General features: G+C 48.3%; 1 protein-coding gene across 1 annotated transcript in view; it reads left to right on the forward strand.

The window, feature by feature from the left end:
- Window positions 1-22,621, forward strand: part of Tbxas1 (thromboxane A synthase 1) — a 172,757-nt gene that overhangs the window by 119,033 nt on the left and 31,103 nt on the right. Inside the window, exon 9 of the mRNA XM_005365850.3 lies at window positions 1,459-1,773. Coding sequence (XP_005365907.1) covers window positions 1,459-1,773 — 315 coding nt within the window. The remainder of the gene's footprint in view (window positions 1-1,458; window positions 1,774-22,621) is intronic.

A 22,621-nucleotide genomic window follows, 5' to 3' on the forward strand; every position in this document is an offset into this window, starting at 1 on the left:
GAACTCACAGAGATCCGCCTGCCTCTGCCTCCCGAGTGCTGGGATTAAAGGCGTGCGCCACCATCGCCCGGCCATTATTTTTTTTTTTTAAAAAAAAGGCCATTTTGAAGAAAGGACGTGCTGGGAACACCCTTCGTGACTGCCAGAGCAGTGGGCAAACACCCCGTGGTCAGAATGTAAAGGGTATGCAAATTACTGATAAGGAAGGTGGGGGAAATGATAAGGAGCCTTTTACCACTCAAAGGAGATTGAGGATTACTGGGGAGAAAAAAAAAAGGATCCCATAGGAAGCAGGCTGCCCAGTCTGGGGACTTTGAAGACAAGCTGGCTCCCTGCTCCATGCCGCCATCTTGTCCTGTTGACTGTCTACTGTAGGAGAAAACTTATAGCCGTCCACTATGTCCTTGCATGGTAAACCGTAGACATGTGCTCTGATTTAAATCTATCAGGTGTCTTCTCACTGGAAATTCAGCCAGTAGTACAAACTGTAGAAAGTGCTGATCAGAACTAAAAGACCTTGGCTTTCCCTGTAGAAAGTGCTGATCAGAACTAAAAGACCTTGGCTTTCCCACCTCCTTTTGCCCTAGGGATCAGACGTGGCCGATGTTACTACACGTGAAAGACGCACATACTGCTCTAGATTGTACACTTACTGTTTTTAGGGAATGAGATCCCACTGTATCTGCTGCTCCAAAATTTGCTTTATTTTAAGCACACTTTGGGGTGGGGTAGGAATCAGCCTGGCTGGAATGGCCTCATCCCGAATAGGCGAAGGGAGCCTGAGACATAAACACAACAGAATACTATTTGACCTTATAAAAGCATGGGATCTATTGGTTTTCAGCTACATGGATAGAAACGGGAGGATGTTATGTTAAGTGCAAGAAGCCAGGAACAGAAAGACAAACACAGAATTCTTGTTGGGCCTGTGGGATCTAAAAATCTGATCCCAGAAATAGAAAATGATTGTCACTGGAGGCTGGAGAGGGGAGGGAGGGAAAGGAGGTGGTTGGGTACCCAAACCCTGATGAGTAAGAGGACCAAGTTCTGGTGTTCTCCAGCTCAGCAGGGAAACTACATTCATGGCTAGGTGTGGCTGTTCTGTAACAACTCCAAAAGGAGAGTTTGAAGATTCCAGACCTACACAGCACACACATGATATGGAAAGACTGCTCTCGCCATCACACATTGCGCATGTCAAATTGTCCCACAGTTGCTCCGTACGTCTGTACAATGGCAAAGAGGACGATAGCCTCATATCCACTGGAGAATCGGTCTGCCCCTTGCTGCTGTCCTGAGGGTCATTCTGGTAACCACCAGGCTCTCACCATCTCAGATAACCCAGTGACAAGAACCTGTTCCTCCCGAACTGTTCAGAAACTCCACCCAGGAGTCTCCTCCCTGGTCCTCCAGCCTCATTCCGTGATTCTAATGTGCCTTTTCCTCTCCTGTCCTCAGAGGCGGAGAGACTTTCTACAGATGGTTTTGGATGCCCGGCACTCCACACACTCTGTGGGCGTGGAAGATTTTGACATGGTCACAGAAGCCCTGTCCTCTGCCAAGTGCACAGTGGACCCTCCCCAAAGAAGCTGCCCTACATCCATGTCTAAGCCTTTAACCACGGATGAAATTGTGGGCCAGGCCTTCCTCTTCCTCATCGCTGGCCATGAGATCATCACTAACACACTTTCCTTCGTCACCTACCTGCTGGCAACCCACCCTGACTGCCAGGAGAGGCTTCTGAAAGAGGTGGACCTCTTCATGGAGAAGCACGTGAGTACGGCGGGGTCCGGGTGTCCGTGCACATCCACGCAACTGTGGATTCGGTGAAATGTCGCTTTAATGACTTGTTAAAATCATGTTCTAAGTTTGTAAGATAAAATAAGGTCACATGCACCTTCACCATCTCTCTGGGCTAGCAAGTAAAATGGGGTGTTCAGACGAAAGTAAAGAGCCCGTGAGACTGGCTCCAGGGGCCTGCAGAGACCCAGGAAGGAATGGGGGGTCAAAGGGCAGCCATAGGGAAGGAGTCTGGTTAAGGCATGTTTTGACTGTGAGCCGCTTCCTGAGGAAGACAAGAGGGGGGAGTCGGCAAAGGAAGCCACGTCTGGAGAGAGCTGTATTCAGAGGCAGGCATAGGCAAGGGACGCCAGATGAGGCGGGAAGGAGAGGGCAGAGGAGGAGGCACAATCCAGACAAGAAGGCAGGATGGGGCTGGGAGCCCCAAGCACAGGTGGAGTCTGGGGTGTCCTTGGAGATGAGGCCCCTCTGTAGTAGATGGCAGCAACCTTTCCTGGGTGTTCGGCTGGGCTGCTTTCTCACCTCATGGTTTTCTCGGGATGCTGCTGTGTGCATTGCCTTGAATCACTTTAACTAAGGAAATCCCCACAATGGAGTCTTGTCCGTTACACCCTGGTGCCATTAGTTAACATTCACAAGTTTGGGGTGTAGCTTATTCTGCTATTGGAAGTATTAGGATCCAGAAACTATTTCCTAGACAAGTCTTCTTTGTCCTACCGGGGAAGTGGGGGCAATCTTAGTCTTTCCTCTCCAAGCCACTTAATAAATCTTTGGAACCTAAATAACTGCTACTAATTGCCCCAGGATTTAACTCCATGTGAGCCTGTGTGGTCAACTTCAAGTTCTTTGATGTTATGATAACTGACGAGCCAGGTCTCCCCAGCACCCTGCTTATACAGATTGATCTTTTGAGCCTGATGAGCCGGGTCTCCCCAGCACCCTGCTTATGCATATTGATCCTTGGAGCCTAAATGCATGAGTTTGTATTTCTCCTTAATACTGTTTCATTCAGTCAAAATAATTTTAAATCTTGATTCCACCGTCTGTCATATTAGCGTTTTTTCCAGTTCTTGTCATCTGAGACTTGCTAACCGTGTCTCCCATGTCATCCAAGTCATTGATTAAAGTGTTGAACAGGACAGGGCTTCCTCCGGACTGACATTGATCCATTAATCAATATTCTTCAAGCCATGAATCCATATAACCCTACCACCCGGCTCCGTCTGCTTTATAGGGAGTTATGGAGTGTTTGGTTCCCGTTGAGTGACGGGGAGAAGAGAGGTCAGAGATGATGGGATACATCACAGTGTGTGTGTCTTATGACATATTTAGTACCAGGTAACAAAACTCTGAGTCAAACTGATTTCTAGCAAAACAAACATTTGTATTTGTGGGTATGTAACTTTGCTTTGTTCAGGAGTGAATGAGACTTTAGGAAAATATTTAGCAAAGCCTCAAAGACACCCTCAGGCCTTAGTTTTTCTGACCTCAGTTTTGGCTGTTTCTTCCTGTTGGCCCCATGTTTGACCACACTGTCCTTGGGAAGCCATAGGAAGCCTGCCCAGAGTGCCTGGGACCACACGTTTCCTCAATCCTCGTCTCCAAAGAGGATCTGTGACTGCAAATTCCCAGTGAAAGTCGTGAAGGTCGCATCAACCAGAATGCTGAGGTCACTGTCCACCCATGGGCCAATTATTATAGTCAGGGCATTGGGACACAAATATGCTGAGAAAACTGACTCTAGCCCCAAGATCAAGTGTGCGGAGTCCCATGCTGGAGACTGGGGAAGATGCCTTCCTGAGGAAGGTGGCAGAGGCAAGTTCAGCCCGTAGGCTCAAGCCAAAAGGCACATTAAAAGAAGTGGACACAGAAGTATCTGAAGGGTGCCCTGTGATGGGGTACATACGAGAGAGGCCTGGGGAAGGCGCAAATGCTCCAAGATGTGGGGTGGTTATCTTCACCCTGAGGAGGATTAACAGCCAAGAGTCTACTAAGCAATAGCCCTTCCAAATGACACCTTCCAGGATCACATAAGCTGTGCATAATTCTAGACTGTTGCGATATAGACAGTAGCAAGGCCCTGGGAGCCTGCCAGGTTCATCAGCTACAACCTACATTAGGTCTGGGTAGGGAGCTGTGGACATAGCCAGGCTCCCACACAAAACCCGGTGACATTGCCCTCACCTCTACCCTGACCTCAAGGAAGGTGATGCCAAATCACCAGACCCTGGCCTCCTTCAACCTCTGAGCCTAAAAGGACACCTCCCATGGGGCTGTGCTCAGTGTGAGACCCATGGGCACACAAACTGATTGCACCAGGTACAGGTCTTACATCCTCTGAGAAGATGATGTGAATTGCAGAATCCGGGGCCCTGAGCAGAGAAGTTCTGATTTTGCACAAGCTGGGAGGGGACTGCATCATTGACCACCAGTCCCACAGGTGCTGATGCACTTGGTGTCTGGTTCATTTTGAGACTGCAGCATCAGACATTGGCACCTAGAACCATCTCCCATGAAAATATGCTCTATTTACCTATGCAAGTCCTGAGGGTCATTTTCTTCCTCTGGACAATATTTGGGGTCATTTTTAATGCCACCAAGTTGGGTTTTTTTAAACAGTAAGTGAGATAATTGGAGAACACACTGCCCTGTGCAGCCTCGCTCACAGCACCCACTCGGTGAATACTTGTAGGTTTCTTTTTTCTTTTCTTTTCTTTCTTTTCCTTTCTTTCTTTCTTTCTTTCTTTCTTCCTTTCTACTATCCCCAGAACTCTGTTAATATAGGCCATCTGTCAGGACATGAAAATGCAGATTAGCTGTTCACACATTAAGTATTTTCCTGAAAATATTCCTGAAAATTTGCATGTAAAGTATGATTTGTTATAACTTTCCTGCTGGTTTCCACTCAACAGATATCTCCTGAGTGCCAGTTAGTGCCGACTTCTGTGGTTGCAGGCCTTCCCTGTTCACAGGGGGCTCTAGAGGGCAGAACCCCTTGGGTGACCTGTCATTCAAGTGGCTAGATGCTGGCTCTTGTCCCTTCCCCCAGCACCTTCTCTCCTCCTGTAACGCCTTTTGGGGATGTAGTGAGAGCCACTACCCCCATCTATGATTGAAAAAACAAACCCTGTGTTGTCTGGGACACTGCTTCTTGCAATGGTAGAAAATGTCACCCAATGGGCAGTCGAGAAGGTTCAACTGGTAAAGCCACCTCCTGCCAGTTTGATGAACTGGCTCAATCCTCCTTCACCAAGCTATACTATAGGATGAGAAAAACAGACCTCACACTACCACCGGACAGCCACACTCTAGCGGTGGCACCTGTACTCCCCCTGCCCCCGCCACACACAATAAATGAACATAAACAACAACAATTAAAGCAGGTAGACCCCAGGGCACAGCAAACTCCAGAGACTGCAAGTGTTCCAACCCTGTGCCCAGTTGCTTCTCTCTGTCTCTTGGTTTCCGTCCCTTTGGGCACACTCGTCATTCGGTCTGTCCCCTCGCTTCAAGATAGCCGTGTCACCTGGATTTTGAACAGTGAATTAAATGAGGTCCATGAGGAGGTTTTGTGCTTTCTCCCGTTATTACTTTAAATGCACTCTTCAGTTTTTCCTCGCATGTGTATTGTATGTGCGTGCACGTATGCGTTCACACGCGTATGAAGGCCCAAGATTGGCCCTGGGAGCCTCCATTGCTCTCCATCTTATTCAGTGAAGCAGTGTCTCTCAGTTGAACCCAGAGTTTCTGTATGGCTAGTCTGCCTAGTGAGTTTGCTCTGAGGATTCCCCATCTCCACCTTCTGAGTGCTGGAATCATGGGTGAGCTGCTACGCCCATGCAGCCTTCCACGGGATCTAGGATCTGGACTTGGCTCTTCACACCTTGCTTGCATGTAGAGGTTAGGGAGCCGCACACAGGTCCCTTGCTTGTACAGTAGGTACTTTACTGGCTGGGCCATCTCCCCAGCCCCTGGCTGGGAGTTTAAGTATGAGGATTCCTGGAGCTGTGAGGTATTAAGTACCCATCCCTAGTCTGCTGAGTCTTGATCCAGTGAGCTAGCACTAAATCCCTCTAGCACTGAGCTGCATCTGCACAGCTCTGACCTCTATATTAGGAAGACAGGGGCAGAGGAAAGCAGGTACAAGCCCAGCATGGAGAAGCACAGCTCTCCTGCTGAAATGCTCACACAGAAGCCCATTGCTCCTCAGGGACAGGTCCCTCAAGCAGCCACTGGCAATGTGAACACGAGGACCCGATTTGTCTTAGGCCAGGATCACCAGGATCTCTGCAGTTAAAGAAGGTGGGTCTCACCCCTTCTTCTAACCTTTCAGTGGGGGAAGGGTAGATCCTGGATGTGGGGTGAATGACTTTTGGGTAGCCAAAAAAAAAAAAAGCCTGTTCAGCATTGGGCATAGAATCCGTGGTCCCCCAAACCCACAAATCCAAAGCTGCAGGATCTCCACGACACAAATCAACAATAGGATGTCCAAGAGGCGTCCCAGTGAGGGCCCAGTATCAAGGGTGTAGTAGAAGCCAGAGGCCTCGAACCAGACCAATGACTCATTGCAATGACCACTTAGAAGTAAAGCTGTATTGACTAAAGGGTGCGCTGTGTGACTCACCAGGCCACACTACAGCTTCCATGCCAAGATTTGCTTTACTTGGTTTTTTGTTTGTTTTGTCTTACCTTTAAATTTTGGGGTTTTGGGGGGGCAGGAGGGCAGGCTGCAAGGGCAGAGGGTGGAAACAAGGGGATGAGGAGATGAGTGACATCAGGATACATGATGTGAAATCCACAAAAATCAATAAAAAGTTTTGTTTTTGTTTTTAAAAAAGGATCCATGGTCCCCCAAATAAGCAGTTTCCTCTTTCAGTCTCCTTCCTTCAGAACTTCTCAGAGCAGAGTCATGGAACCAGGACAGTGGGTCCAGCAGTGCCCAGGCCACCTAGTTCCATGCATCTCTCTTTTTTTTTTTTTGTTTTCCATGCATCTCTTTTAAATGATGTGGCTGCTACTTGTGACTTCCTCGGGGGCACCTGATGCTTCCAACTGCTCACAGTGGAGCCCAGGCTGCCAGCTGCCATGTGCACACTTTACCAATCTAGAAGAGACTTATCAGCCATGAAAGTCAAGAGTTCAAAGCTTCACTGTTAGCAAAAACAACTTAACTCATGCGCTGCCCCCTTCCCACCCCCATTGTTGGGGAATCAGCCCTGCTTCTGCCTAACAATGCTCTGTTCCTTGCTCCTGACTCTGACCCATTGGGCCTCAGCTGCCTCTCTCCTTACAGGGACCGGGTTTCTGTTCCAGTGTAAATCTGCCCAATAGCTCGTGTCTCCAGCCTTCTTTCTAGACACACATATTTTCTTCCAACTCATCTGTCTTGAGAATTTTGCTCAGCCTCTCTTCCTTTTGCTTAGATCCTTCTCTCAGTCTGTTGCTATAATAAAAGACTTGAGAATAGACAAGATTTAAAAAAAACCAAGTAGCAGAACATCTCACTATCACTCTGGAGGTTATTGTACCAGAGTCTGCTGGCGGGGGGCAAGGGCCTTCTTGTTGCTTCGTGATATAGCAGAGAGTGTTACATGCTGAGACAGCATGCATGCTAGCTTGGTCTCTGCTTCTTTATTTTTGTTTTTGGGTATGTCTGTCTACATGTATACACACATGTGCACACATATGTACACACATGCACACATACATGCATGTACACACATGTACACACACACCTATGGAGGCCAAAAGTCCGTGTTTCATGTTTTCCTCCACTCTCAGTTTTATTTTTTCGACACGGAGTCTTTCATTGAACTTAGAGGTCAGTACAGCTAAACTGGGCAGCTAGTCTTGGGGACCCACCTGTCTCTGCTTTCCCACTCCGGGATGATATGTATGTGCCACTGACCCCAGCTTTTTCGTGCGTGCCAGGCATCCACACCAGACCCCCACACTAGCGTCACAAGTGCTTTACCAAATGAACCACGTCTGAGCTCCTCTGCTTCTTTTGTCATAAAACCACTCGCACCATTTTAGGCTCGCTGCCCTCATGACTTTATTTAATCCTAATTTCTCAAAGGCTCTACCTTCCAATACCGTTGACATAGAAGATGAGAGACCAAATCCCAAGACATGAATTCTGGGAGCTGAACCACCACGTTGCCCTTTTCGAATCACTGGGCCTTGTGGAGAGCTCGTCTTCCCCCACCCACGTTGTCTTGGTCAGTCTGAAGAGGGGGTACACTCATTCACTAGTAACAGAGGACCAGGGGGAGGCTTCCCCCATCTGCACAGCTTAGGAGACTGCAGAAAGCACTTCAGGATTCTAAACAGGCCTTCGCCGTGAGGCTGTGCCATTGTTCACTCCAATGTGTAATTTTTAAAGGGTGAAAGAGAAAATACAACTCGTTCCTTTTCGACTGTTTTGCTATAGCTTTAGCACTTCATGTTGAGATTATTGACTTTTGATCCGGCTAAACCGTTCTCCTTCCTCCTCTTCGGTGTTGGACGATGCCAGCCAAAATTTATGAGCCGTTTTCCTTCTCCTTAATTGTTGATATAAATCTGCTCTGCAGAACCCAGTTATAAATTTATCACAAACTGGATGACAGTGATATACAGCCCCTGCTCAGGGTAGTCTGAACACAGCCATGACTTAGAAGGACGATCAACTCCCTGGAACTCTCCAGCAGCTACTTTGTCACACTATAAAGATCTAATTAAAACACATCTTCCTCTTCCTATTTCTCTTAAGGATCAAAGAACATCCCACGCTGGTTTTTTCAGCTGATTAGCTCACACTGCTTAATGTGAGCAAAGTTGGGGGTTTGCTCCTTGAAGCAGCCAGAGGATCTCAAAGAGCCAAACATACCCCCATGGTTACAAAAATAAAATATCTGTTAGCCACCAACAGCTATTTCATACATACACGTGTCCTTTTGTCACAGGGGGGAGCCCTAGGTTGAAAACTATTTAGACAGACTAACATAAATTTGCCCTCACTTTGGAGGAAAAAAGATCTCCCAGCTAGAATTGCATCCAGGGTCATGCAGGAAGAAAGATGGAGCTGAAACTGGGCATGTGGCTCTCGGTCAGCGGGGATTCCTTCCCTTGCCCAAGTCTGCTGGAATGCTGAAAGAGCATGGGCGCTCACTGTCAGCTCCATAGCAAGCCACGCAGTCCCCACGGCTCCTGAGAATCCCTGCTTCTCTTCAGATCTCTCAACAGTGCATCTGAACATAAAGCAGCCATGTAGAAGAGAAGAAATCAGAACACCTTAATACCCTAGCATAAAAGCAAGAACCAACGTGGGGGCAGTGTGAAGCAGGCTCAGGCCATAGCACTCGCCAGAGGCTAACAGGTCTCTGGGGAGATGGCTCAGTTAGGAAAATGCCTGTCAAGTCAGCATGAGGGCCTGATTTTGGATCCCCAGCACCCATGCAAAAATGTAGGTAGGGTAGTGTGTGTCTATAGTCCTAGCATTAGGGAGGCAAAGACAAGAGACTCTGTGGACCCGTTGGCTGGCTAGTCTTGCCCAGTTGGTTAGCTCAAGGTTTATTAGAGACCTGTCTCAAAAAACAAGACAGAACTGGTGTGGCGGCGCACACCTTGAATGCAGCATTCAGGAGGCAGAGGGAGGCAGATCTCTGTGAGTTCGAGACCAGCCTGGTCTACATGATGAATTCCAGGCCAGTCAAGAAAGAAAATAAAATAGAAAGCAACCGGCTGGCACAAATGTCAATCTCTGGCTTCTAAACACACACACACACACACACCAATAAGCACACAAATTTAACATGCATAGGAACCGTGGGGCTAAACTGCAGATTCCCGTTGGACTGAACCCGGGCGGGGCTTGAGCATCTGCGTACAGTTTCCGGGGAGCGCTCTGGATTCTGAGGTCTGTCAGCAGCTCACAGGGTAAGAGCCAGGCCCTTCAGCTGCAAATCCTCCTGCTCCTGTTGTGATGGCCTGCAGCCAGTGTGTGTTTATTCCTAATGATAATGAAGGCCTCGAGGATCGACAGTGGCTCGCCTTTTGTGAATACATTTTAATGGTTTCTAGATTATTCCAGCGATGATGCCAGCCACTTTATGGATGGGAGATAAAGTGTGGAGGGATTCATTCCATTCTAATCCATTTGGAAGTCCGTTAGTCCTAAATGTACCCTACAGTCTTCTTGCCTCCTTAAGTAGTTCTCTGATGGAAAGGGAGGGCAAGCTTCTGGTTGGTTTAAAGCCATGTTCAAAGTAGACAAAGTAAGCATGGTGCAGGGTGCTTGCATAGACATTCACATTCAACATGAATGTTTTCCCCCTCAAGCAGGGTGCTCTATCTGGTCCTGAAGCTTGCCCAGGATTTGATCGTTGTACCCACTAGTCTTGGTCACCTGGTAAGGCCCTGCCCAACGTGTTGTTGGCGAGGGGAAGTTCCCCTATCCCATTTCTCTGCTGTCATGGGAAGAAAGGGAGTCTTGGTGAGGGGGTTGCTTAGAAGTGAACCTCACTTGCCTACTTTCCTGTCCTTTCTGGGAGCTTTGGACCCTAAGACCTAGCACCCCAACAATGACTGCTAGGTGGGGCGTCTTCATATGTATGAACAGAGGTGTCTCTAGAGTGTGCCTGCGGCTCTAGCTTAGAAATTACGATCTGTGGTCCCTGCCACCCACATGACAGTTTCTAGAGAGAAGACAGACAGCTAACACTTCAGTGTGGGTGACTCGTGAGTCCCTGGAGCAGAGTGGCCAGTAGACCAGGATCCAGAGGAACCATCCCCCACAGCTTTTACACAAGCAGGCGGGAAGGGCAGCTGGTACCTCTCAGGGCCTGTCTGGGCTGTGAAAGGTCATAGCTTCTCTCTGTCATTATCCAGTACTCCTGAACCTTAATATACAGATACCCAGTGCCTACCCTTACAGTGCCCCCTGGGAAATCTGACCAACCCTGACTGTGACCTGACTCCCAGCCCCTCCCCCCCCCACCATCTCCTTTCCCTTCCCCTCTGATGCCCACAGGACTGTCTTCTCTCCTTCCCTCTTCTCCCCTATATTCTTGCCCTACCTCTGTTCCCCAGATCCAGAGAGATCCAGAATCCACCTGTCCCCCCCCCCGCCTCACTTCCTAGCTCACTGCCTACTAGCAGCCCCAACCATCAAAAGACCCTGTCACTGTCACTGGACACTGAGGTAAGGAAGACAGGGGGCAGATTGAAGGGCAGGACGGATTTAGGAGCAGCTTTTCCGAGCTGCCCCACCTCAGCAAGTGTAGCGCTTCTGTTCTTTGGATGTTTAGCAATGAAAGCTCCAAGTCCAGCCCCACCCCGCCCCTGCTGTGTCCCTGCAGAACACACGGGAGAGGGGACCTGTAATGAAACAGCTCTCCCAGGACTGCCCCACACCAGTCAGCCTGGATATGTGCCTTTCCCGTGACAACTCAGAGTGCTGTATATTCGAGATCTGGGGCCCTAGAGGACTCAGGCTAAGAATGTAAGATGACCGGGTCAGTCCACAGCAACCCAGAAAAGCAGGAATTACAGGTGGAACTCAGCATTCTGTGGTCCACTTGGCCTTGAGTTACACTTGAACCAAGTGGTTCTTAACTATTGTGCACATCGAAAGGATGGATTTTGTTCCCTTCAGTTAGCTTTGGAAGTCAAAGAACAAACAGAAACTTGGTGTTTTGACTTCCCTGGTCACCTTTGACGAATGCCATTCTACACAGAAGTTTCCAAATAGCTAAGTCTGGTGAGAATTTAAAAACCCATGGTTCTTAAAAAACCTCTTGTAAACCCAACACCAGATTCAGAACACCACCGTTTTGTCTCAACATATTATCCACCATTAACCTGCACTTCTCCTGCAGGGGCACCAGAATCAAGCCCAAGTAGGATGCCAGCCCTATGGGCATAGGAAATCACATCTGCCAGGCCTACTGGTCCAGCCCAGATCACACAACAGCGCCCGGTACACACCAGGCCTGTGAGATGCTGGTGCCCAGAGGAGCCATGCATGGAGGCAGTGCCCTCCTCCTCCAGCTAGAGGCAGATCTGAGTGAAGATCCAGGATGGGGTTGGCAGGGAGGCACACTGGGTAGAAACCAGTTGGTTACTGCCTCCTGGGAGGATAGAGTTACTGGGGTCAGACAAGGGCCACAACTGAGCGAGGGGATATAGGCTGAAGAGTCTGTGCAGGGTGGTACCCACAGTCAGACAACTATACTCTCACAGGCTCCTGTGGAGCCTCACACAGTCCTATCAGGTGATGGCTAGAACCTTCCAAACAAGGGGAACCTGGGCTGTGGCCATCACACACCCAGGAGGACAGGTCTTTGACAGCAGCTCCTACGTCAGGCTTGACGGTTCCAGAACAAGGGACTTTCTCCTATGGCATGAGTGTCCCCTTAGAAGCCTGTGGCTCCTGGGGGGCTCCGTCCAGCCCTTTAATACCTTAGAACCGAGGGGGGTGTCAGGGAGGTGCCACAGAATGGGGGGGCCTTTCCAGAGTGTTTGCGTTACAGGCTTTTTGGTCGTCTGTTCCTCCCCAGGGCTGTGAGCAGAGTTATGTTTTGTGTTGTGGTGTTGTCTGCTTGAGATGTTTCATAACTGAACATGGCATGTGTGAAAACACCAACTAGATGAGCATGCCCGTCCAGGCCTATGAATATTCCAGATCAGAGGGATGCTCGACTCTCCAGTGAGTGGCAGGGTAGAAGGTTTATGAAGTTGAGGGGTTAGAAATCTGTCTTTTACGTTTAAATATTTAGATTGGGTCTCTAGGACTCAGGAGGCAAGGCCCCGTTCCTCACTTGCTTAATTTGATCCCCCCCCCCCACTTTTTGGTAGCACAAGTTGTTTTTCAAAGGCTCATTTCTTGAATGTTCCCTATAGGAAGGATGTAATTAAACTCCGCTGGCCTCCTCCTGCTGGGACCAAACTGGGGCAGGAGCTGTGGGGAGCCCACCACAGACCCCCTGCCAAGGCTTCTTGTTATGGAGATGAGAAGGGAACACATTTCCCCCTGGCTACGAACAAGAAGGGGTGGAGAGCCACCCAGACTCCTATTACCTTGTGACCCCCTCTCCTAGACACTGTAGTTAGTCGGTGAGGACGGTGAGGAGGAAGAGGGTGGCACCGACTCCTGTCTTCTCTGTGGCAGGCAAGGATTTGAATTACCTGAGTAACTGACGCTAGTGGCTGGCAAGAGGTGAGCTGGGTCAGGAGTGGTGGTGTGCACTTGGAACCCCAGTACTCCAGAGTAGAAAGCAAGAGCATCTTGAATATAAAGCCAGCCTGGGTTAAGCAGTGAGAACTTGTCTCAAAAATGCCCCAAAGTCAACCAACCAAGAAGAGATGGTCCAGGATTGCAGTTCTTTTTTTTTTTTTTTTTTGGTTTTTCGAGACAGGGTTTCTCTGTGGCTTTGGAGCCTACCCTAGAACTAGCTCTGTAGACCAGGCTGGTCTCGAACTCACAGAGATCCACCTGCCTCTGCCTCCCAAGTGCTGGGATTAAAGGCGTGCGCCACCATCGCCCGGCGCAGTTCTTTAAAACAGAAAACTTTTACCTGCAAATGCATTGTTTGGGGTCCTGGCCCTCCCTCCCATCAGTCACTGGGTTTGCAGTCCACCCCTCGCTGGTCTGGGATGCAGCTGCATTGCTCTCTCACTACAACTCTCAGGCTGACAACAGGGTGAAGAAGCGTAAGTTGTACCAGAGGCCCCCAACCACATTCCGCCAAACTGGACCAGAGCAAAGAGCCAGCCTTCCAAGCCGAAGGGAGAACATGGAGGGCAGAGTGACCATCACTGGATCTGTGACAGGACACACCTTTTTGTTGCTTGGTTTTCCTCTCTGTAAAATGGGGATAGGTCCATTTTATAGCTCATAGGTTGTCACAGAGCAGAGTTAACACACCTATGATATTTGTGACAGCATCAGCAATACATGCATCAGCTGTTATCACCTGTTCCGTGCCTCAGTTTCCTTATCTGTAAAAGGGAGGGGTTGGAATATAGACAGCATCTCTGCTGTCAATAGCAACGGCATTGAGTGTTCTCAGGGAAGACCCAAGCTCCTGACTTTGCAAACGAGCACTAACCTGGTCCTCACAAGAACGTCACAGAGTCAGAGCTATCACGGTGCCTGTGGCATTGGCAGGGAAAGAAGAGCCAGAGCGAGAGAACCAAGACAGAGCGAGGTTTATTTTAAGAAGTTGGCTCACACCGTGTGGGGGCTGGCAAGTCTGAAGTCTGTAGGGCAGGCTGGCAGTTGGAAACTCACACAGGAGTTGATGCCGCCGTCTGAAGACAGGGTGGCTTCTCCAGGAAACAGCAATGCTCACTCTTCTGCCCTCGACTGAATAGATGAGGGTCAACCCCCCAACCCAAGGTCATGGCCTTTATTTAATGTAAGATAGACACTAATACTGTGGGGCAGAATACATAGTAGGGCGCTACAGCCTAATCAAGTTTTCAAAAGACTTGTCATGATAGAGAGGACAGCATCCAAAGATAGGGGTTTCATTGGGAAGGACCCACCCAGGATCCTTCTGGCTTTCCCATCTCCTGACTTGTACTAAGGACACATCAACACAGTATCTAATGTTAGGGGTTCCATGGCTGGTCCTCTAAGCTCTACCATTTCTATTGACTTGGTAGGTGGTAGTGGCTCTAAACATACTGGAAAAGGGGGACTTCAAGACTACCTTCAGGGGTGGAGCTTGGGGCTGTATGTACTTCTGTCTCATGGAACCATGGAAATGCCAGTTGTCCGGGTGATAGGGCAGCCCTGCCCATGCTCATCTATGGCAAAGGAGCCCAACCCTCCATCAGCCCCTCCACCAGCACCATCTCTGACCTGTCATATTGCTTCTCAGGACCATGGAAGGTCTTAGGTTTATTGTGATTTTCCTGTCATCATGGTCTACTCGCTGAGTTTCTGGGTTCTCTTTCTGAGTGGCCTGTAATGGTACGAAATGAACGGCACCTAGGCAACTTCACCCTCCTGCCCCTAGGTACCTGGATAGTTCACCCACACCCACAAAAACATCCTGGAACCTGAAAACTCAGTCCTGGGGCTGCTTTCTGCTTCAACAGACACTCTGCCTGAAGCCTTTCTTGGTCATCATCATCATCATATTGTATGTGTAACTTTGTCGTATCTGTCTCTCCTTCTGCATTTATGTGGTTGTGCTCAGAGGTGGGGTGTCACCAGGCTTGGCACACACCTTTGCATGTTGAGCTATTTTGTGGGTCCCATTTCTCATTCTCATTTGGGGATGGTATCACCTCGTTCTTTATAGAAAGTTCTCTGGCTCTCCACCTTCTCTTCAGGGTCTGCCCCCTAGAAGTTTACACTCTGGTTGTAAACTGGGTGTGTAGTTAAATCTATTAGGCATATACAAGAGACACTTGGCTTGCAGCCACATTGGCTCTCCCACCCCCGGGACCCACCTTCTACCCAGCACTGCACTGCTCTGCCAGAGCCCTCCCCATCCTCCCTCCTGGGTACCAATCAGAGGCCACCTTCTCACCGTCCACCCTGCCCTTGGCTGCTGCCCAATGTGGTTTCCTCTCAGTGTAAAGAAGGCCTGGAAGATGTTGGAAAGGGAAGAACAGCCCAGAACTCTGAGACTGTATTCCCCATCTTTCTACCCAAAAGGAGACAGGACCTCCAGGCCTCACCAAGTCTCTAGATTCTCTGACCAAGACCTGGTGTTTGTCATGGCTTTGGCAACAAAGTGGCCCCCAAAAGGCTCATGTGGAAGGTTAGCTGTCTACCTGATGGGGCCCTATGAAGGCGTCTGGACCGTGAGACCTCTGATGGATCCATCATTCAGAGAGCTTTCTGGGCAATGGTAGAAACCAAAAGTGAAGCCTATTTGAAGGAAGCTTGTCACTGAGAACAGGTGTCTGGACAGCCTCCCCCTCCTGCTCCATTTTCTGGCTGCCTTGTGCGCAACTTTCCCCTGCTATGCCTCACCATGCCCCGCCACCATGTTGTGCCCTGCCATACAGGAAACCACAGAGCCCAGTGAGCAGGGACTAACGTCTCTAAAACCATGAGCCAAAATGACTCCTTTTAAGTCCCGTCTTACAGATAACAGTGACAGGAGACTACCACGCCTGCTCTGCACAGCCATTCAGCACGGTACAGTCTGACTTGAAACAACTAGCAGCCCAGGAGGCTTCTCCCCACTCCTGCCATTGTGCCCCATATGCAAATCAAGACCCCAGAATAGCCATAAACTTCCACGTCCTCAAGAGCTGTAAAAACGGCAGCAATTGGGATCCACTTCTGACTTAGTTGGTCCAGAGTGAGTCCCGGGCTTCTGAAAAGACCCTGGGGATCTAAGATGCAGCTCAGGTGAAGGCTTAGTACCGTGGACACTGTGAGGGGTCTGCACCAAACGATCTATGTGACCCAAAGTCACTGTCAACCTCAGGAATGTTTTTTTGTTTGTTTGGTTGGTTAATTGGGTTTTTATTGTTGTGGTGGTTTTTTGTTTTGTTTTGTGTTTTTTCAAGACAAAATTTCTCTGTGTAATAGCTCTGGCTGTCTTGGAACTCCTTCTGTAGACCAGGTTGGCCTTGAACTCACAGGGATACACCTGCCTCTGCCTGGGATTAAAAACGGGATTAAAGTGTTGGGATTAAAATGCTGGGACTAAAGGTGTGTGCTATCACTGCCCAGGCAGGAATGGTTTTATAAACACCCTATGGGGCCTGGAGCTGCTCATAACATTTTAGAAAAGCCTTAAGTCAAGTTGTGGGAAGCAGCAAACTTTCTGAGACAGTGTGGTGGTCACACCCAGTCCCTCTCACTAGCTACGGTCCAGAAAGGCCTTAGGGATGGTTGGTTGCTCTGGCAGGGCCAGCAGGTGCACCTATCTGTAAGTGTCACATCAAAGCCAAGACCGGGAGGTCACCTGGACTGTGACCGACTCAAGAACTGTGAGACCCATTTCTCCCTCTTATCCTCAAGACAGCTGGCGCTCAGGGGTATCCATCACAGGTCCCCACCCCAGCTAAGAAAGAAGAGTAGCTAAGTGTTCCCGTGTGGTGTGGAAGGGTGAGCCATCTCTTTGTCTCTCTCCCACCCTCTCTGTCTTTTCACCTTGCGCTGTAAATCTCCTTTGATGAGTCCCCAGCTTGGCTGCAAATGAGAGATTTGTAGACCTGGAAGATGCTAATGATGGTTCTTACCTCCTGAGTAACGGTAAACATTTATGAAGCATTATAATCATTCATAATCACTTTTATGTGCTAAATAAATCTGACCTTGCTGTAAAGAGTCAGCCCTACTAGCCAAGAATCCTGGGTAAAATGAAGTCTCCTAGAAGCCTCTAATGCAAGAGACTCTCATTCAATAATCCAAGAGCCAGGGAATCCTAACAACCAATTCTGTGTTTGGACTTCATTTTAATGACTAAATGAATCAGCAGCTTGGAGGTAAAGTAACTACACTAAGTTAGCAACAGAGACTTAATTTGAACCCAGAACAACTATTCCCTGGTGCCATCTTGGGAACGGCCACTAAGTCTGGGAGACACTGTCCCATAAGAGCAGATGCCAAAACTGGGGGACCTGTAGTCAGATGCACATATGACTTCTGTTTTGTTACCATTGTGGCAGCCAAGTTCATGGCAGGATGTTGGAAGTTCCCAGAGTTGTTTCTTCCTCTGCCCTGGATGTCCCCTTTCTGCTGCCACCAAGCCTCAAAGGACAGTACTAGAAAAAAAAATCACTCTTTACTTGGCAACAAGGAACTACCAGTAAGTTAAGATGCATTTGTCTTTACCAGTAAGAGATTAATTTACTTCAATAATTAATAAACTAATCAAACGAGATAAAAAAAATCACAGCAGAAGAAAGAAAAAGGAGGGCTGGAGAGATGGATCGATTGTTAAGAGCTCTGTTCCCAGTACCTACGTCAAGTTGCTCACAGCTGTCTGTCACAGAGGAACCAATGCCCTCCGGCCTCCGAGGACGCCTGCACACTTGCTGCATCTACACCGATGCACACACATGCATATACACATAAATAAAACAGCTGATTTTTAAAAGCAAACCTAGGTTGATTAGAAATGGATTCTCTTTGCTTAGCATTTAATTTACATTCTCCTTGTCTACCCTTGGGTCTCTTAAAATTAATCTCTATAGATATCTCCATGTATTATTAGCTTTTCTCCCTATGTAAAATCTTCCCTATCAAGAATTCCTCTATTCTTTCTGTCCCTTGTGTTTCGGGCAGACAGTTTCTTCCCCTTGGGAATAATTTATGTGTTAAGCCTGTCAGTTGTCACTGTATCTAGTTATATTTTTCTCCCTGTCCCTCAAATTTTTCCTTAAATCCTTCTTAATAGGGCCCGTAGTGTCTGTCTGGAATTCTGTGACGTGTTGAGCTGACACAGACCCTAATTTAGCAAAACAAACTCAGGCTGTGTCTGGCATCTACACAGTAGCCTGTGACCTTTCCATCCTTCTGTATCTTCCCCAAAGTCCAGAAGAGGAAATGTGAATGTCACCCCTGCCCTCTCTCCCGCCTCTGGCCTCCTAAGTCAAATCTCAAAGTTCCGCTGATGCAAGTCTCCTCCAGATTCCACTTTCCACTAGTACGTGGACCAGCCATAGCCAGAAGAGGTCCCTGAATATAGCCTGTCCTTGCTGGGGAGGCATCTGTGATCCACAACTCCAGAAACCAGCACCTTCCCCTTAGTCCATGCTCAGGCCTTAGACCCTCTTACTTTGGGTTTCTCTGTGGCTTTGGAGCCTGTCCTGGAACTAGCTCTTGTAGACCAGGCTGGTCTCGAACTCACAGAGATCCGCCTGCCTCTGCCTCCCGAGTGACCCTCTTACTTTTAACTGGCATAGCCCATGACCAAGCAAGCCACAGACTTCACACACACACACACACACACACACACACACACACACACACACACACACACACACCTGGAACATTTCTGCCTTCATCACTTCAGAAAGGAAAGAAACTCCAACCTTAGAAGTTTCATATCTCATCCCCTCGTTCCCTAGCCCTCCTCTTCTTCCACTTCTGCACACCTTCTCACAGGTAGGAGCCTCTTCTGCTTGTTTGCCCTCTGGACAAGCCTGACTGTCCCATCACAAGTGCAGGGTCTGTCATGGTCACCAGTGGTCAGGGTCTGGGCCAGGTGTTGCCAGGCCCTTGGCATCTTAGTCAAATAATTGAAATAAGATGTACACACATTGCAAAATAGCAAGGAAACTTTATTCAAAGCAGTGCAATAGAGAGAGTTGAGAAGAGAGACAGATCACGTACATTCAAGAGTGTCAGCAGGCCACATGAGTGACAGCAGACCACATGAGTGACAGCAGACCACATGAGTGACAGCAGACCACATGAATGAGGGAACTCTAAGGACCCTGCTACTTTTTGGGATCTCCTTTTATGGGGTTTAAGGAAGAATTCAATAAATCTCTGCTCATTGAGTATGTCCCTTCCCATGATGCATCTGGCTTGAATCATAGGTGTGCCTAACTATGGTAAGCAGGGAGATTTCCCTAAACGTTTACTCAGAGGATACAATTTACCTCACAGTGCATACACTCAAAAGCAATGTAAACCACACCAGGCCACTGCCTTCCATACCCAGACACATTCTGGTATGTGTTTTAGTAGAAATTGTTCATGAGAGGGGAGGAGGAGCCTCTTCCATTGTTTGGAGTGAGGCGGACATGCAGCCTGGTAGGTCATGAGGTGCATTATTAGGAAAGGGATATGTGTGCTTAGCGCAAGCCAAGGAGAGTCCCGGGTTGCTAAGCTAAGCCCTATGCTCGTCCGCCTCACCACAGCCAGACATGGGTGCTCAGCAGTAGTCAGTGGTGGTGGTTGAGGAAGTGATGATCAAGGGTGGAAAACAGAGATCATTCGCTCAAATCCCCCTTTGAACCTGCACAAGAGAGACAGAGAGAGAGAGAGAGAGAGAGAGAGAGAGAGAGAGAGAGAGACTAGGAATTGAATTTAGGGTTTCACACAAAGTAAGGCAAACACTCTACTACTGAGCTACATGCCTTTGTTTTGTGAGTAAGCAAATGGGGAAAGGACATTAGGATACAGCCCAGAATCACACTGTATTATAGTTTCCTGGCCAAGACCCACGCACACTTGTCTGTGTGCACTGAGAAACCAGCATCCTCTCTAAGAAGGCCAGTGGAGCCTGCCAGATATTCGCGAGCTCATGCACCTTCAGAAGAGCGAGGGCCTGCGTCTGTAGGATGGCAAGCATCAGCACCCCTGGGAATCCCTAGGACTGCTCCTAACATCCCTGCTTTCCATTCCAGATCATTCCAGGTCCTCTTACCGGCCTTCCTCCCTGTAGCTTACTTCCGCCAACAACCATTTTCAAGCCAGGTCTGGCATTCTGCAATCTCCTGAAAGCCATCTGGCTTCCTGTCCTCCAAGCTCTCCTTGGCACCAGGTTAATGGAGGTCACATTCCCTTTGCAAGGCTTGACCCTCCCTTCCAGAGCAGAAAGGAGCACCTCCTCCACAAGCAGTGACTCGACTTTAAGAAACTGTCCTCCAAGTGTAGAGGTTCACCTGAATCCAAGCACCCAGGAAGTAGAGGCAAGAGGATCAAAAGTTCAAGGTCATTTCCAGCTAATTCAAATCCAGCCTGGGCTATATGACATCCTGTCTCAAGGAGTGGGGCAGGAACGGAAGAAAAAGAAAAGAAATTAGTTTTAGAAATGATGGGATATACTGGGAACCTTCAGGTGGGAGCTCTAAATGATACGGTCAAGTGTATGTGTGTAAGGAGGCCTAAAGGCATGATGTCACGTATGTCTGCTTGAAAATTAAATTAGCCAGCTGGTGGGATGTCCTTCTCCTTTTGTGTGACTGCTCCAAGACAGAATGACAGAGATTATGGATAAAATCCCTCCTTCTGGCATGCCCTAGAGCCCATGCGCTCACTGCCAGAAGGTGCCACTCTTGGGCAAAGGGCAGGGCTGTGCGTCACCTGGCAATAGAAGCCACCACTCCTGGGATGGTTCTCCAGGGACTTAGACCAGAAGGAACTCCATGAGCCACTTCCACAAGGACCTCTTGGGAGGGGTGGCCACAGCGCTCAGGCACAGGTAATCAGCTGCACGAAAATGCAGGGCAAAACTCTTATCAGGAGATGTCATTTCTCCCCTAAATGTCATATATATAATTTTTACTGGGGCGTGATGACAGAGTGAATAATTTAACATAAATTTGCATAATGCCATACAGCTGTTAATTTATGATCATATTAAAGCACAAAGTTTTCTAGTTGGAGGCATTTTAAAGTCTTAATCTTCTAACTTTCCCTCCTGTTTGCTCTCTGCTTAAAGCTGTCAGAAAAAAAAAATACAGGTATCTGGTTAAATTTGAATCCAGATAAATAATGACTTTTTTTTTAATTGTATCTCACTTGGTATTTAGGATATACTTATATTGAAAATGTAGTTGTTGTATTCTGATACTTAGTTAACTGAGTGCTTCTGTTTCTATTCTAAATTGGGGGTGTCTGCACTTATCAGGGATGGCTTAACCCCCAGGTATTCTCTGCTAGAGCAGAAGAAACAGCAACCAAGGACAGTGCCCACTGTGGGGGACTTGAATCTTTATGTCGTGAGGGAGGCTGGTCCTCTGAGGAGCATTAATAGAGTTAAACAAATCCAACTATACAGGGGTGTCAGTGAAAGTGGGGAAACTGAGGCAAAGAAGATTTGTGGGCATTCCTATCAGCACCTGGGTATTACAGCTTCGGGTTTAAAACTTTGGTTCCCATCATGAGAAATGTAATTTATAATTCAGTCTGGTATTCATTTACCAGAGCACACTCACCACATAACAGGGACAGAAGTTTCACAAAAGGACATGTAGCTGTCTATATGTGGTCTACTCTGTGTGCATGCGTGTGTGCGTGCACGCACGCGTGTGTGTGTGTGTGTGCTATGCCCTGCATGCATTCACTTATTTATTCATTTATTTATGTTTCATATTTGCTGTGCTTCAGCTTTATTATGTTTTGTTTGATATATATATCCCTGGCTGTTCTAGAATTGGCTATGTAAGATCAGGCTGAGTGATCCTCCTGACTGTCCCACCCTCACCCCCTAGTGACAGCATTACAAGTGGGTACCATCATGCCTGGCTACTACATCAGTCTAAATTTTGGCCTTCACCCCTTAAATTGAATGTATAGACCCCCTAAAGGATGACAGCTCCTGTTCTGAAAATCACCAAGTTACAGGGTTACCATCTAGGAAAGTGAATGGGGAGATTAAGACAGAATCCATGAGGTGGAGAGATGGCTTGGGGAGTGAGAGGGCTTCTGTGCAATCATGGGGACCTGGGGGTGGGTGCCAGAGCCCACCTACAAAGTGGGGCATGGCCGTGTACACCTATAACCCAGCTCTGTGGGAGACAGACAAGAATCACTGAGGCTGGCTTGTTGCCAGTGAGAGACCCTTTCCCAAATCAATTAGGCAAGACCACAGAGGTCTCCTCTGCTCTCGGCATGCACAAGTTCATGAACACACACATGCACATGCACGCACTCACGCACACGGATACACTTTACAAAAGAGGAAATACATCAGACCAGTTAAGACTTTTCCCATTTGTGTTCGTTTGTGACAAAGTAGGGGCTAAAACCTTCAGAGTTGGGGCTCCCTGCAAAATGGTCCCTTACCCAGCCACTCTGGGGACAACACAGATCCTTCCTGAGCCTATGACTCCATCTGTTAAAGGAGACTGCAACACACACACACACACACACACACACACACACAGACACACACACACACAGTAA

This window comes from Microtus ochrogaster, unplaced genomic scaffold, assembly GCF_000317375.1.
Source record: "Microtus ochrogaster isolate Prairie Vole_2 unplaced genomic scaffold, MicOch1.0 UNK4, whole genome shotgun sequence".
NCBI classification, from domain to species: Eukaryota; Metazoa; Chordata; class Mammalia; order Rodentia; family Cricetidae; genus Microtus; species Microtus ochrogaster.